Source organism: Prionailurus viverrinus, chromosome D4, assembly GCF_022837055.1.
Source record: "Prionailurus viverrinus isolate Anna chromosome D4, UM_Priviv_1.0, whole genome shotgun sequence".
Classification (NCBI taxonomy): Eukaryota; Metazoa; Chordata; class Mammalia; order Carnivora; family Felidae; genus Prionailurus; species Prionailurus viverrinus.
The window spans coordinates 88,596,116-88,612,002 of NC_062573.1; the positions used below are offsets into that span (position 1 = coordinate 88,596,116).

General features: G+C 58.2%; 1 protein-coding gene across 7 annotated transcripts in view; it reads left to right on the forward strand.

Moving 5' to 3' along the window:
• Nucleotides 1-15,887, forward strand: part of USP20 (ubiquitin specific peptidase 20) — a 44,166-nt gene that overhangs the window by 18,448 nt on the left and 9,831 nt on the right. For 6 of the 7 annotated variants that reach the window (XM_047830669.1, XM_047830674.1, XM_047830675.1 and 3 more), the window contains 12 exons: nt 424-477; nt 1,858-1,920; nt 2,264-2,395; nt 3,443-3,539; nt 4,014-4,083; nt 5,932-6,045; nt 7,055-7,133; nt 9,529-9,976; nt 10,340-10,480; nt 10,771-10,886; nt 11,140-11,306; nt 11,921-12,015. In XM_047830669.1, the coding sequence (XP_047686625.1) occupies nt 424-477; nt 1,858-1,920; nt 2,264-2,395; nt 3,443-3,539; nt 4,014-4,083; nt 5,932-6,045; nt 7,055-7,133; nt 9,529-9,976; nt 10,340-10,480; nt 10,771-10,886; nt 11,140-11,306; nt 11,921-12,015 (1,576 nt within the window). The remainder of the gene's footprint in view (nt 1-423; nt 478-1,857; nt 1,921-2,263; nt 2,396-3,442; nt 3,540-4,013; nt 4,084-5,931; nt 6,046-7,054; nt 7,134-9,528; nt 9,977-10,339; nt 10,481-10,770; nt 10,887-11,139; nt 11,307-11,920; nt 12,016-15,887) is intronic. The other variant, XM_047830676.1, reaches the window with a different exon arrangement.

Sequence of the window (15,887 nt, forward strand, 5' to 3'; positions counted from 1 at the left end):
CCCAATTTGTACTAGGCTCTGTGAAGTCACAGAGGTAGACAAAACAGACCGTCCCTCTTTCACGGAGCCCAGAGTCTAGGTGGGAAGAAAGGCTTACACAGTCATCAAAGGAAGAGTCGAGGGTGCGATAAAATGCATATTAACAGGTCTGTTTATTTAAATAGTTTCAAAGGATTTTACTAAAAATGTTTTTGCAGCACGTAGGGAAGCAAAATACAAACAGTGAAGCGTAAAGTGCCCTGTGAGGAAGGACATTTAGATCAACAGGCTGGTGAAGGCCTTTCCGAGGCAGAAAAACCTTTCAGTGGAAAGCTATGGGGTACAGCCGTCGGCCTCCAGTGGGGTCTGTGTGTGATGCCTCTGGCTGGAGCGGCTCCCCGACCGCTCACACTTGGCTCTTTCCCTCCCCCTCCCCTTGCCCAGGGAGCCTGTCAGTCGTGTGGTGTTACTGGACCGAACCTGTGGGCCTGTCTCCAGGTAAAGTACCCTTGCCGCTGTTGGGGGCCTGGAGCTTGGTCTTGACTCTGGGCTGGGAATGCCCGCCTCTGGCGGGCACTGCTGGGATCGTTGGGCGGGGACACGGGGCATGGATGTCTCAGGTGCAGGGCCTGAGCCAAGAGGGCGCCAGAGTCAGCAAGTCCCCCTGCTGGCCGCCCGCCTGCCTGGGCAGCCACCGGGAATGTTGAGAGAAAACAGCAGGTTGTGCAGGACTCCGGACCAAATGATCCCATCTGCACGAAAGGCAAAGGTCTGTATGTGCGTGTGTATGTGAGACTTGATGGAGGCATCTTGGCTCTGAGCCCTGGCTCTTCTGCGTAGTGGCCTGTCCCTGGGCCAGCCTGGGCCTTGTCACCCCACCTGTAAAGGAGAGGTCACTGTCGCTGGGCAGCTGTCCCCACGTGGTGGGGCTGCGGTGGATTTGACAAGATGACCCCTGCGATGGGTTTAGCAAGGTGCACGGTCTGTGGACAGGATCCAGGAAAATCCAGTCGTGGTTCATTGTTATTGCTTCTTAAAGAGAGATGTATCACAGCGTGGCCACTTTCTATGAGGAGCAGGATTTGGGGATGGTTTTCATTTTTTTCTCTGGAATTCTTACAGCATTTTCCACAATTTTCCACAAGTATATAGTTATTACATTTAAAATCACATTGAAAATGGGTACTACTTAAAATTTCTTTGAAAACAAATCCAAGTAGAAAAGAAGAAAAAAGGACACATGGGCCACCAGGGGACTCTTCTGGCCTCAGCCTTCAGGGCCTGTCACCCAGTTCTAAAGCAGATTGCAGAATACTGTCTGGGCCCTTGGGGGACAGCAAGAAACATGTGGCCTGGTCCTGTGTCCTGGGAGCCCCCCCAGCAGGAAGGGATGTGTCCTTTGTGACCGGAAGGCCCTCACAAGCCCGTGCGGTGCTGATCTCTTGTGGAGAAGCAGGCTGATCGTTGGGCTGCAGGCCTGCGGTGGAGGCACTTGCTGGGCCTGGTGGGTGGCTAGATTTGGGACAGGGAAGTGCAAGGCCAAAGGCAAGGCCATCAGAGACCTGCAGGCCCCCTGTGGGTCCCGAGTGGGTCTCGATTACTGGCCCATAAGGAAGTAGGGGAGAGGGTCTGGGCGCCACACAGCTTGGCCCATGCCTTGCTGGGCCCCGACCTGGGCTTCTTTGTAGGAGGCCAGTAGCCCAGGGCACCCTGTCCACCTTCCTCAGCGGGCAGGGGCGGCTTTTAGGGCAGCCGTCCTTTCCAGCTGGAGCTTCAGGTACATAAACACGTGTTCCTGTGGGGTGGCAGGGCCTCAGGCCTGGTCTTGGTGGCGGAGATGGTCCAACCCCCATCCTCTCTCCTTCCCTCTCTCCCCAGGTCTCCTGCTCCTATGTTGGCTGCGGAGAATCCTTCGCTGACCATAGCACCATTCACGCTCAGGTGAGTGCCGTGGCCAGGAGTGTGGGCCCTGCGGGCAGACGGCCCAGAATTCAAACCCCGGCTCCAGCCACCTCCCAGCTCCAGCTGCCCGGTCTGGGCCTCGGTGGCTATGTCTATAAAATAGGAACAGGCCTAGCAGGGTTGCTACAGAGACACCAGAGCTAATGCAGGTGCATGCATATCACAAACACACGTGATTGGTCAATGGCAGCCCGTGGCCTTCCTGGCTGGAGGGTGAGCATGTTCTCTGCTTCCAGGCCTTTTACTGAGGCCGCTGGATGCAGCCTCAGGGTACCTGTTAGGCCAGTGTGTCCTCAGCCTCACTTTGGATCTTGCCCTCTAGGCAAAAAAGCACAACCTGACAGTGAACCTGACCACGTTCCGGGTGTGGTGTTACGCCTGTGAGAAGGAAGTGTTCCTGAAGCAGAGGCTGGCAGCACCCCTGGCGGGCCCCTCGCCCAAATTCTCGGAGCAGGTAAGGGGGTGCAGGGGCGTCAGCACGGTCGGTAGTGACGTGTTGGGGGCAGGGCCTTGTGACCCAAGCGTCGGGGGAGCGGGGATTGGTGGGTCCCAGTTGGCATCTGTGCCTGGCCTGTGTTCTCAAGTGCCAGCGAACCCTTGCTGAGCCCCGGCTGTGTGCCAAGGCCCACACGGGGTGGGGGTTGAGGACGCAAAAGTCCTCCGGGAAGGGAGTTCGTTCCCAGGCCGTGGGCAGGCCGCGCTCAAGGGCAGGGCTTGACCGAGCCTGGGCCTGGGGCCGGTACAGATGCTTTCGGGCCTGTGGCGAGCCCCCGGCACCCCCCAACCCTAAGACGAACCCTGCCCCCCGGGGAATGCCGAACGGTGACCTGCAGTTCACTTCTCTGTGGAAAACACCAGAAACCCCCCTAGCGAGGCACTGAGCAGGGCACCGTGGGGCGCCTAAAGGTGGTAGGCCGGGCAGACCCACGCACGGAGGGTCGCCTCGGGCTCCGGTCAGTACACAGGTCGCGGGGTTGGCCGGCTGGAGTTGGAGCTCGGGGAGGCCTGAGCGTGTCTCCTCCGCGTTTACACAGCGACCATCATGTAGTAGGTGCTCAGTAAATGTTTACGGAACACATTTGCAAGCGTGGCAGCTGTTTATGGTTATTCACAAAAAAGGCTATACGACAGTGTGCATACGGTATCTTGTTTTGGGGCGTGTGTATATGAACGGTGAAAAACTTATGCAACCGCGTACAGACTTGACAGTGGTCGTCTGAGGCACGTTGGATTGTAGGTCGTGATTCGTTGTTTCTATTTTTTTGCAAATTTATTATAACTACGTTTTTATCAGCGTCAGTAAAATACAAGTTTCCCGGGGTTGGGGCTGCCAGAGCCATCTCTTTCCGGGGTGTCCTCGGCTCAGATGGGCCAATCCGGTGTGGGCTGGGGGCGGGGGCTGGGCGACTGGGCTTCCTTTCCCCCTGGGGAGCCTGTGGGCCTCTGCCCCCCACCCCGTCTTCCTCGCCTGCCCAGTTTCCTCACTCGGTCTCTCCCGCAGGACCCTCCGCTGTCCTCGCACCCTCTGAAAGCTGTCCCTATTGCCGTGGCCGACGAAGGAGAGTCCGAGTCAGAGGATGATGACCTGAAACCTCGAGGTAGCCGACCCCAGAGCTGGGGGAGCTGTCAGGCCGGGCCGGGGGCGTCCACGCAGGCTGGGGAGTTCTGCGGCGCATTGGGCCGTGTGGGCGGGCAAGGGCGGCGTGACCGACGGGCCGTAGAGTGTGGTGGCTTCTTCCCTTGGGGTGCTGGCCATCCAGCCGAGTCCTCGTGGCCTGCCGGTCCTCATCCCCGGTCTCGGCATGTGACCCCGGGCAGGCCGGCCCCTCCACACCCAGCCTCCTTGCCTGCGCGACGCGGACAGTGGGGCGGGCTGGGTAGAGGACAGAGCGGTCCGTCTGAAATGCTCGGGCGCCCACAGCTACCGTGAGCAGGAGGCACAGTAACCTAACCTGGCAGCCTTCTGGGGCGGGCCACCAGCCACCCACGTCCTCCTGTGGTTGGGTCCTGGTGGCTCATCCGTGAGCGGTGGGACCCTCACCCTCCCTCCCCGCTGTGCATTGGCTCCCTAGGCCTCACGGGTATGAAGAACCTCGGCAACTCCTGCTACATGAACGCCGCCTTGCAGGCCCTGTCCAACTGGTAGGTTGTCACCTCGTCTGGGAGCCGGGAGGCCAGGACCTGTCCCCAGATGCCCCGGAAGTAGCGGCAGCAGCCCCCACGCTGTGCTGTGTATGTTGCCCACAGATGCATGTATTTAGACGTGTATCAGCCCCCCTTGGAGCACCTGTGCCCTTTGACCCAGCAGCCCCCCTTCCGTCAGTTAGTCCCGGGAAGGCGACCTGAGACGTGGCGCATGGTGCCTATACCACGTTCGTGTTCTGTCGTTTGTAGGGAACGATCTGAAGGCCCGAATTTAAAGGCCAGCTTTAGGGAACCCTGGGGGGCTCTGTCGGTTAAGCGTCTAACCCTTGGTTTCGGCTCAGGTCATGATCTCACGGTTCGTGAGTTCGAGCCCCATGTCAGGCTCTGCGCTGACAGCTCAGAGCCTGCTTGGGATTCCCTCTCTCTCTCTCTCTCTCTCTTTCTCTCTCTCTCTCTCTCTCTGCCCCTCCCTTGCTCATGCTCTCTCTCCCGTTCTCAAAATAAATAAAAAACTTAAAAAAAAATAAAGGCCAACTTTGCAGTAAGTGTAGGACAGTATTTTCCTGAGTGGGAAGGGGTCAGACTATGGCAAGGGGGAGGAAGGAAGTTACAAGTTTTGTGCGGTGCAATCCCATTGGGGGAAAAAATTAGTCATTTCTACCTCGGGTAGGCTGTTAAGTGTGTGAGGCCAGGGCATTTCCTGCGCCCGGTACACAGATGTGCCACCTGGTGGGGACTCGGTGTGCATATGTGTGAAGGAGGGAGGGGGCGTCTGCAGGAAAGTCTGGAACAGTATGCACCTAAATGTTCGGGGTAGCTGTCTTCACGTGGTAGGATTAAAGCCTTTTATTAGTGCTTGCTCATCCAGTCTTTCTACGATGAATACGTATTTCTTAAGTAATGAGATAAGTTTTTAAAACATGAGGGAAAAGGAAGATGCCTTCAGGTTCGGGAAGGTTCCACAGAACGGGCTGGTGGGAGCAGCAGATTCTGGGTCCTCTCTTGTTGGTGCAGCGACAGCCGCGCCCTGACCCCAGGGGCCCTGAAGCGGGAACCTCGGCAGCCCTGGGAGAGGGAAGGGGGCCGTTTCTGCGTCGGGGGCGTCCATAACAAAGCACGACAGTCAGGGGACTTTATTTTATTATTATTACTATTATTATTATTATTTTAATTTGTTTTTTATTTATTTTTGTGAGAGAGAGCAGGCTCACACAAGGGAGGGACAGACAGGGAGAGAGAGAGAATCCCAAGCAGGCTCTGAGCTGTCAGCACAGAGCCTGACGTGGGGCTCAAACTCACAAACCCTGAGATCATGACCTGAGTCGAAACCAAGAGCCTGATGTTTCACGGACTGAGCCACCCAGGCGCCCCTGGCATAATACTTTAAATAGCAGAGATGTATTCTGTGTTCTGGGGGCCAGAAGTCTGAGATCACGGTGCAGACAGGGTTGGCTGCTTCCGAGGCCTCTCTCCTTGCCTTCTAGATGGCCGCCTTCTTCCTGTGTCATCTTCCCTCTGGGCATGTTTGTGTCCAAATCTCCTCCTTGTGTGAGGACACCAGTCATATCGGACTAAGGCCCGCCCTGAGGACCTCATTTTAACCTAATTGCCTTGTTTTGGGGCCCTGTGTCCAAATGCAGTCGTATTCTGAAGCGTTCAACTCGTAAATTTGGGGAGACACGATTCAGTCACGACAGGTGGGATCCTTCTAGTCATCCGCAGGCATTTCTGGCTCCGGGGGCTACAGGATGCCCCCCCGCGTGAGCTTTTCTTCTCTACGCAGCTCTTTCTAACCGATGCCCCGCGCCCCTCCTTTTCTGACCCGGCTCCCTCCCCTGCCCCTAGCCCTCCGCTCACCCAGTTCTTCTTGGAGTGTGGAGGCCTGGTGCGCACAGACAAGAAGCCAGCCCTGTGCAAAAGTTACCAGAAGCTGGTCTCTGAGGTCTGGCACAGGAAACGGTGAGTGACTGAGCCCCTGACCCTGGGCAGGTGCATGGGGCTGGGGACTTTCCTCTCAGCCCTTCGACTGGGTACCACCTCTGCCTTCGGCTGTTTGCTGTGCACCTGCCACGCCTCACCCGTGTGATTCTCACGGCAGTGCTGTTTTATAAACTGGGGAACCTGAGGTTCAGAGAGATTTCCGTGTCCTGCTCAAGGTCACTCAGCTTGTGAAGGGTGGAGCTAGCGTTCGAACCTGGTGTTGCCCTGAGCCAGCGACCACTTCTGAGACGTGTGTGCTGAGGCCGAGACACTCACCATGACTCCTCCGAAGCCCCAGCCACCCCATCCACGTGGGAGAGAGTCTCATAAGTGGTGGCTGGTGCCGACAGGGCAGGGGTTCAGCGCAGCGCGAAACATTTAAAGACCGGCAGTTTGGATTAGACCCGTTTCTCTGGGAAACTTGGGAATGATTTAAAAGGAGCACGTAGAAATATACGAAGTGTAAGCACAGATTATAAAACAGCGCGATGCAGTATAATTCTGGTTCTGTCAGGAGCCAAGTTTGTTTCCTGGGTGTATCTATTTCCATGGAAAAATCCAGAAATCTCAACGGCAGTTATCTCTGGGTGGTGCTATTAGTGGTGATGTCTCCTTGTTGGGCTTCTCTAAAATTCTGGGTTTTTCAAAAATGGACATGGATTGCTTTTGAAATTAGAAAAACCACAAGAAGTATTTCAGAAAGAAACCAGTTTTCAGGTCGGCTTGTTCTGGACTAACGGGAACTGATGCCGTCCCAGTCAGGAGTTCTTTGCCCGGCTGAGCCGTGACTTGACATTTTCTTCCCCGACTGTGGGGAGGTGCGAGCCCGCAGGGGCTCCTGGCCAAGTCAGCCGTTCCCAGAGTTACAGCAGACACCTCACTGAGTCCCATCCAGCCACCCCAGCTGCCTGCCCTACCGACCCTCGAGGGACCGCATAGCCCTGAACGGGCCGGGCCACCTGCGCTAATCGGTCTGGTCTTCCTACAGCCCAAGCTACGTGGTTCCCACCAGCCTGTCTCACGGGATCAAGTTGGTCAACCCGATGTTCCGAGGCTATGCCCAGCAGGTAGGCCATCCGAGCTGTGCCGGGGACACCCAGGGCCGTTACCAGGCCTGGCTCTGAAGCCCAGACCGGCATGGAAAACACCAGCAGCGGCTCGGCGTTACGGGGCGGGTCCTCTCGCTGCCTGAGCCCTTCGTGTGTGTGAGGACACTGGAGCCCTCCGGGGCCTGCGGATGTTCTCCCCACTCGGCAGGTCAGGAGGCTGGAGGCTGGGTCTCGGCCGGGCGAGTCACTGGCTCAGGTCACACAGCTGGTGCGTGGCGGAGGGGAGATTTGACCTCAGGCAGGCTGACTGCAGACTCCGGGCGCCTCAGCCCTGCGTTCAGAACGTGCTTTTTCATTCTTCAGATCACAGGCAGCATTTCACTTCTGCTAAGCATTTCGTTACAAGTTTTTGTACGTCTAGAGAACCCTTTGGAAATCAGTGATCCTTCCCGTGGCGTGACCTCGGGGGACCAAGATGCAGTGGAATGCAGCCACCTGTATGCCCCAGTCCCAAGCCGAGCTGATCGTTCACATGTCCGGGTCCCTGCCCCAGACTGCCCGGCGGCCCGGGGTTTCACTGCTGGGCTTGCGGGGGGAGCTGGCCCTGTCTGGGTCACCATTCCTGCGGCCTGAATGCGGGGCCCGGGAACAGAGCCGCGGCCGGGCGGGGAATGCCTTCCGCCCTCTCCCTCGGCCCCCACCACCCTGCCTGCCATCCCTTCCCTGGCTGAGGGCTGCTGGGCTTCCTCTGCTCACACCCTCTGTTGGAGGATCGCCAGGCTCCTGACCGAGAAGCCCAGCGCTGCTTGAACACCACCCTTTTTGGAAAGCGATAACATCCTCCACGATCACAGCTCACCATCTACCATTTATTAAGTTGTCACTCCCTGCCACGCAAGTACAGCCCTGTTTTTCCTGACAGAGCTCTCCTGAGTGAGCCCTGTCATCACCCCCAGGCTCTAGGTGAGGAGCTGAGGCTCAGGTTCTACAGCTCGCTCAGGTCACACAGCACCTAGGGGCAGGGTGGGACTGAGGCCGAGCTGAGCCATTCCTCAGGCGCTCTGTGAAGAGAAGGGCTGCCCGGCTGCTGCCAGCACACCCCAGAAACACCCCTTCCTCTGCTTCTTAGACACGGCACACGGACCATTTCTGAGTCCGAAACATAGATGCAGGCGTGGGCCTCTGTTAACAGCCAGAGGGTGCTGTCCTGCTTCCACACATGGCTTGAGAGTTTAGCAACCCAAGCACAGTACTTTTGTTACAAGGAGAAGCCAGAAAGGAAAGGAGATGGCGTGTCAGAGGCCCGTTTCTTAAAAGAACCTTTCCGCGCCCCTGATAACGGGACCCATGAATCCTCTCCACTCCCTAATGCGAGATAAGCTAGTGGTTACTTTCTTTGGTCTTCCAGTTTGACACTTTGCCCCAGGAAACCCTTCCAGAGTCCTCCCTTCCCTCTCCTGGAATGAGGCCCTGTCTCCGCATCTGTGACGTGAGGCTGAGGAGGCTTGGCTGGTTCTGGCCGCTGAGCGATCCAGCATCGTGTTGGTCAGGAGTTGGGCCGGGGGCACTGCTTCTGACGCCAGGCACTGTGAGGGGCAGCGTGGCACCACGTGCCCCCGGCTTTTGGAGCCCAGCCGCCGCCACCACGTTCCGGCACCTTCTGTGCGTGCGCCACTCTCGGCGGGGCTCGGTGGGCGGGTGCTGGAAGCCTCGCTGCCCAGGCTTCCTGGTCGGTTTGGCGATCTAGTCAGAGGGCAGAATAAAAGTGCCACTGCTGTGATTTGAGGCCCAAGAGGCCCGGAGAGACAGCTTAGGTATATCGTCTCTGGGAAGGTGCGATCCTGCCTCCGGGGCCACGGCCACACTGGCGAGGCGAGGCGTGGGCATGGGAGCTGGCAGAAAGGCTGGGAGGGCAGGGGGAAACCAGAGGAAGGGTAGAGGATGCGGGCGGCCGGGCCTGCTGGCCTTCATCACCCCCACCCAAGTCGGCTGGGTCGTCACGTGCACACGCATCTTCTGTGTCACCTTCATCCTTCCTCAGTCTCCCTGCCCGCCCCAGGGGCCCCGCCTGCAGGCAGCAAGGTGACCTTCGGGGCCAAACGTGGCTCCCTCACCGTCCCACACTGAGGTAGAGGCCGGGCTGCAGGTGCTTATGGGCACGAGCTGGGGAGTCCCACGGCCCCAGTGGGGACCTCAGCTCTGCCACTTGACAGCTGTGTGACTGGGGAGGGGTGGCTCGGCCTCTCTGGCCCTGGCGCTCCTGGTAGAGCGGGGGTTGGGACGGAACCGCCACGGAGGCCCCCGTGAGGGCCGCTCGACGCGTCTGCACGGGGTACCGCCGGGACCCACGAGAGGGGCCTGCTGGTGTCCTCGGCCGCAGGGGCGGCCCCGTTGACGCGGCCGCTGCTTCCAGGACACCCAGGAGTTCCTGCGCTGCCTGATGGACCAGCTGCACGAGGAGCTCAAGGAGCCCGTGGTGGCGGCCGCGGCGGCACTGGCCGAGGCCCGGGACTCAGACTCGAGCGACACGGACGAGAAGCGCGAGGGCGACCGGAGCCCGTCCGAGGACGAGTTCCTGTCCTGTGACTCGAGCAGCGACCGGGGTGAGGGCGATGGGCAGGGCCGTGGCGGGGGCGGCTCGCAGGCCGAGGCGGAGCTGCTGACCCCCGACGAGGCGGGCCGCGCCATCTCCGAAAAGGAGCGCATGAAGGACCGCAAGTTCTCCTGGGGCCGGCAGCGCACCGGCTCGGAGCAAGTGGACGAGGACGCCGACGTGGACACGGCCATGGCCGCCCTCGACGACCAGCCCGCAGAGGCCCGGCCGCCGTCGCCGCGGTCCCCCAGCCCCTGCCGGACCCCAGGTGCCAGACAGCCGCCCGGGGCCCCCGGCCCGCTCTGCCCGGCACCTCCCGTGTGCCGGGCGCCGACGCGCACCGGCCCGCCGGCCCCTCCCACCCCCTGGGGTCCCGCCACCAGAGCCTCGGGTCAGGGGTCGGCCACGTGGCAGGTGCGGACCCGCTCAGCCGGCCCCGCGCCCCGGCTGGAGACCGGAGCGAGGACGGGCATTCTGTGGGTTTGGTGGCGGCCGGGGTGGGCACGGGCCAGAGGAGGCGTGGCTGGCTCCCGCCTCGGTCCCTAGGAGGTGCTGGCGGGTCCTCTTCCTGAGCCGGCCCCGCAGCCGGCGTGGCTGCCTCGGCCCAGCACGGCCCCCTCTCTGCCCCCAGAGCCGGACAACGAGGCCCACATGCGCAGCGCCTCCCGCCCCTGCAGCCCCGTGCGCCACCACGAGGGCCACGCCAAGCTGGCCAGCAGCCCCCCTCGGGCGAGCCCCGTGAGGATGGGGCCGTCGTACGTGCTCAAGAAAGGTGGGCGGGGTCGGGCGGGGTGGGGCGGCAGGGCGGCCGGGCGCGCGGGTCGTGCCGTGGCTGCCCCCGGGAGCAGCAGCGTCTCCGAGCCCTCCTAACGCCACCGGGTGCGAGCGGGGGCGCCCCGTCTCACTGACCGTGACCGAGGCGCTGGGAGGTGAACCGTGAGCCCCAGCACGTGACGCACGTAGGACCCCCCCCCCCCCAGGTCCCGGCCAAGCCAGCCCCAGCACCGCCCCTTGCCCCAGACAGGCCGGGGGGGCTGGGCCTAGTCCCGTGCTGTGCCCCAGCCCAGGTCCTGAGTGCCGGCAGCCGGAGGCGGAAGGAGCAGCACTACCGCAGCGTGATCTCCGACATCTTCGACGGCTCCATCCTCAGCCTCGTGCAGTGTCTCACCTGTGACCGTGTGAGTGCCCAGGGGTGGGACGAGTGACGCGCCGGCCTTCGGTGCCCCGGCGCTCCTCCCCCAGGTTGGGGGCTCCGCCTGGTGCCCCCTGCCTTTCTGTAGGGGAGGGCCCCGGTCGCCAGACTAGGGGGCAGACCCTCCGCCCTACACCTGCCATCTGCTGGTGACTGGGGTTCGGGGTACCGATTCGGCTTGTTCTGGGCAGGACGGGACCCTAGAAGGTGGAAACCCAAGCTGACCTTCGACCCCACAGGTGTCCACCACGGTAGAGACGTTCCAGGACCTGTCGCTGCCCATTCCTGGCAAGGAGGACCTGGCCAAGCTGCACATCTACCAGAACGTGCCAGCCAAGCCGGGCGCCTGCGGGGACAGCTACGCCGCCCAGGGCTGGCTCGCCTTCATCGTGGAGTATATCCGGAGGTACCCCAGCCTTCCCGCCTGCTGGAGACACGACACTGCCCTGGCTCTGGAAGGCGGCAGGCCGTACACGGCAAAGTTCAGGCAGCGACAGGGCCAAGGGCAGAGTCCCGAAGGGCCCTTGAAGCTGGAGGATGTGCAGGTGTTGGCTGAGTGGGGCGGGGGCTTCCTCAGCCACGAGGGAATGGCCTGGGTTGGGTGGGCCCATGGATCTGAAGGCGGGTAATGACAGGGGAGTCACCAGGTGACAGCGAGAAAGGAGGGCTGCAGCTGGAGAGCGGGCCTGACCCTGCAGGGAGAGCGGTGGGCAGCTTTCCGGAGCCCCTGCTGTGTGCTGCAAAGCCCGCTTTATACCCGCCTGATGTCAGGAGCCCGTCTCTGCCCAGAGGACAGGCCAGTGGGATCAGGGCCCCTTCACACGTGAAAAGACAAAGCTCAGGGAGAAGTGATGTCATTCTCCCAAGGACCCTGGGTTGCCGGCTGGCGCTCCCAAGCGTTGGGACCTCTACCCCGTTCTACCCACCGGGCCAAGGTGCCTCCCGGGGCCCAAAGCCGCCAGGTCTCAGTCTTGCCCAGGCCCTGGTTGCACCCCCGCCACCCCTTTTCTGTCTCCGTAGGTTTGTGGTATCCTGTACCCCCAGCTGGTTTTGGGGGCCGGTCGTCACCCTGGAAGACTGCCTTGCTGCCTTCTTCGCTGCTGATGAGCTGAAGGGTGAGTGGACCGGGCTGGCTGGGTCGGCATACGGCTGGTTTCTGGAACTCACTGTCAGTTATCGCCCCCCTCCCCCCCCCCCCCCACCTGCCAGGCTGGGCCTGCGACTGCGTGTTCTCCCAGCCCTACCACCTGGTGGCCCTTAGGGCTTCACCTGGTTTTCTTTTGTTTAACAGTTTGGTGCACAAAAATGATATTGTGCTTTTAGTCTTGCATTTCCTCGGTTATCGATGAGCTTGGACAGTTTCTATAAGCGTATTGACTGTTGGTATTTCATGTTTTAAAATGTCCTCTTCCTGACTTTTCCCATTTTTCTGTTGAGTGCTTGGCATCTTACCTTTGGGAAAGCTCTTTTTCTTAAAAACAAACAAACAAGCAAACAAACAAACACACCCCCCCCCCACAAGACTTAGTTGTGGTAAAATACACATAACATAAAATTTACCATCTTAACCATTTTTTTTAATTGTATTAAAATTTTTTGAGTTCATTTATTTATTTTTGAGAGAGAGACAGAGAGAGAGAGAGAGCATGAGCTGGGGAGGGACAAAGAGGGACAGAGACACAGAATCCGAAGCAGGCTGCAGGCTCTGAGCTGTCGGCACAGAGCCCGCCACGGGGCTCGAACCCACAAGCCGCGAGACCATGACATGAGCCCAAGTCAGTCGCTTCACCGATCCAGGCGCCCCCTGCCCATCTTAACCATTTTTAAGTGTACTGTTCAGTAGCGTTCCCTGTATTCATATTATCACGCAGTCAATCTCTAGAACCTTCTCATCCTGCAAGGCGGAAACTCCACCCCTTAAACGGCAACCCTCTCTTCTCCGGTCCCACAGCCCTGGCACTGATCATTCTACCTTCTGTCTCCATCATCTAAGTCAGATCATATGGTATTTGTCTTCCTGTGACGGGCTCCTCATCCGTGTCGTGGCAGGTGGCAGGACCCCCCCCCCCCCTTTCTGGAGCGGAATAGTACTCTTGACAGACGACGTCTTACTTCCCTGTTCCTCTCGCCGTGGACACGTGGGCTTCACTTCTGCCGCTTGGCTGTCGTGAACAATGCTGCAGTGAACCGGGATGCGTACCTGTCCCTTCTAGACCGATTTCATTTCCTTTGGATAAATACCCAGACGTGGGATTGCTGGATCATAGGGTAGTCCTATTTAACTTTTTGAGGAACCTCCACACTGTTTTCCGCGACGGCTGCGCCAATTTCTGTTCCCACTGGCGGTCCCCACGTCCTTGCCGACACTTTGTATCTCATTTTGCAAAATCTCCTCTTGAGGAGAGCCCTTCTGACAGGTGTGAGGTGACACCTCATCGCGGGGTCGATTCGCGTTTCCCTGGGGGTGAGTGATGTTGAGCAGCTTTTCGTGTCCCTGCCGGCCAGCTGTTTGTCGTCTTTGGAGAAATGTCTGTTCAGGTCCTCTGCCAGCTTTTAAACAGATTATCTGGGTTTTGATTTTGTGTTGTTTTGTTGTCTCCTATTTGTATGAATTCCTTACGTACTTTGGATATTAACCCCTTATCCGATACATGTTTTCTCCCGTTCTGTAGGTTGCTTCTTTACTCTGCAAATTGTTTCTTGTGTTGCCAGAGCTTTTGAGTTTGATATCGGCCCGCTTGTTTATTTTTGCTTTTGTGGCTTGTGCTTTTGGTGTCCTATCCAAAAAGTCATTGCCAAGGGCAGCGTCCGGGAGTGTTTCCCCTATGTTTTCTTCTAGGAGTTTTGTGGTTTCGGGTCTTTTTTTTTTTTTTTTTTTTTTTTTTAATGCTTATTTATTTTTGAGACAGAGAGACAGAGCATGAGTGGGGGAGGGGCAGAGAGAGAGGGAGACACAGAATCGGAAACAGGCTCCAGGCTCTGAGCCATCAGCCCAGAGCCCGACGCGGGGCTCGAACTCCCGGACCACGAGATCGTGACCCGAGCCGAAGTCGGACGCTCAACCGACTGAGCCCCCCAGGCGTCCCTTCAGATCTTGTATTTCCGTCTTTAATCCATTTTAGGATAATTTCTGTGAGCGTATGAGATACGGGTCCAGTTTCATTCTTCTGTCACAGGGGTGAATATCCAGTTTCCCCAGCACCATTTACTGAAATGACTGTCTTTCCCCCGTCAAGTATTCTTGGCTCCCTTCTCAGACAGCAGTTGCCCGTATATGCATGGGTTTATTTCTGGGTCCTCAATTCTGTTCATGGGCCTGTGCCATACTGTTCTGACCACCGTAGCTTCGCAGTGTAGTTTGAAATCGGGACTCGGGACGCCTCCACCGCTGTTCTTGCTCAAGACTGTTTTGGCCGTTTGGGATTTTTTTTATAATTCTATGTGAATTTTAGGGTGTTTTGTTTCTATTTCTGTGAAAAAGGTCACTGGGATTGTGACAGGGATTGCATCGAATCTATAGATGGCTTTGGGTAGGGTGGACATTTTGACAATATCTAGTATTCTGATCCGTGGATTTGTTCATTTATTCTCATGTATTGGGTCACCATGTGGGAACAACTCAGTCTCCTGTCACTCTTACTGCCTTCCCGACGCCAGATGCGTGGTGCTGCTCCCCTACCAAGCAGTTGTGTGACACCAGCTGGGTATTGAGAATTCGCCTTGGTTCTGACACTGGAGACGGCATCACCCCCCACAGGTTAAGGGTTCAGTCCTACGAGACCTCCCCTCCCCAACTTCAGAAGCCAGTCACGGGTCCTGGTTGTCACTTGTGTTTCTGACTGGCTGTAGCTCGAAGGTTCCAACCCTTTCTCCTTGGGCTTGATTAATTTGCTAGAGCCATTACTTGCTGGATTACTGGTTTATCGTGAAAGGACGTAGCTCAGGGGCACCCTGGTGGCTCAGTCGGCTGAGCGTCCGACTTCGGCTCAGGTCATGATCTCACAGTTCAGAGTTCGAGCCCCGCGTCGCGCTCTGTGCTGACAGCTCGGAGCCTGGAGCCTGCTTGGGATTCTGTGTCTCCCTCTCTCTCTCTGCCCCTCCCCCACTCGCACTCTGTCTCTCTCTCTCTCTCTCTCTCAAAAATAAATAAATGTTAAAAAAACATATTTAGGGGCGCCTGGGTGGCGCAGTCGGTTGAGCGTCCGACTTCAGCCAGGTCACGATCTCGCGGTCCGGGAGTTCAAGCCCCGCGTCGGGCTCTGGGCTGATGGCTCGGAGCCTGGAGCCTGTTTCCGATTCTGTGTCTCCCTCTCTCTCTGCCCCTCCCCCGTTCATGCTCTGTCTCTCTCTGTCCCAAAAACAAATAAACGTTGAAAAAACAAAAAACAAAAAACATATTTAACTCAGGAACAGCCAGACGGCAGAGCCGCACAGGGCAGGGTATGTGGGAAGGGGCAGAACTTCCTTGACCTCTGAGCTCGCTACTTTCCCTCGTCTCCACACGTCCACCAACTTGGAACGTGGCCAAACGCCATGCCATTGGGATTTTTATGGAGGCTTCCTCACGTAGGCATGATCGGTCATAAACTCCATTTCCAGCCCCTCTCTCTGTAGGACACAGGTGGGGCTGAAAATTCCAAACTTTTTTTTTTTTTTTAACTTTTTAACGTTTATTTATTTTTGAGAGACAGAGACAGAGCATCTGGAGGGGAGGGGCAAAGAGAGGGGAGGAGCAAAAAGGGGAGGGGCAAAGAGAGAGGGAGACACAGAATCCGAAGCAGGCTCCAGGCTCCGAGCTGTCAGCACAGAGCCCAGCGCAGGGCTCGAACCCATAGACTGTGAGATCGTGACCCGAGCCGAAGTTGGACGCTCAACCGACTGAGCCGCCCAGGCGCCCCTGAAAATTCCAAACTTCTAATCACGGCTCCGTCTTTCTGGCGACCAGCCCCAATCCCAGAGCCATCCAGAGTCACCTTGTGAGGACAAA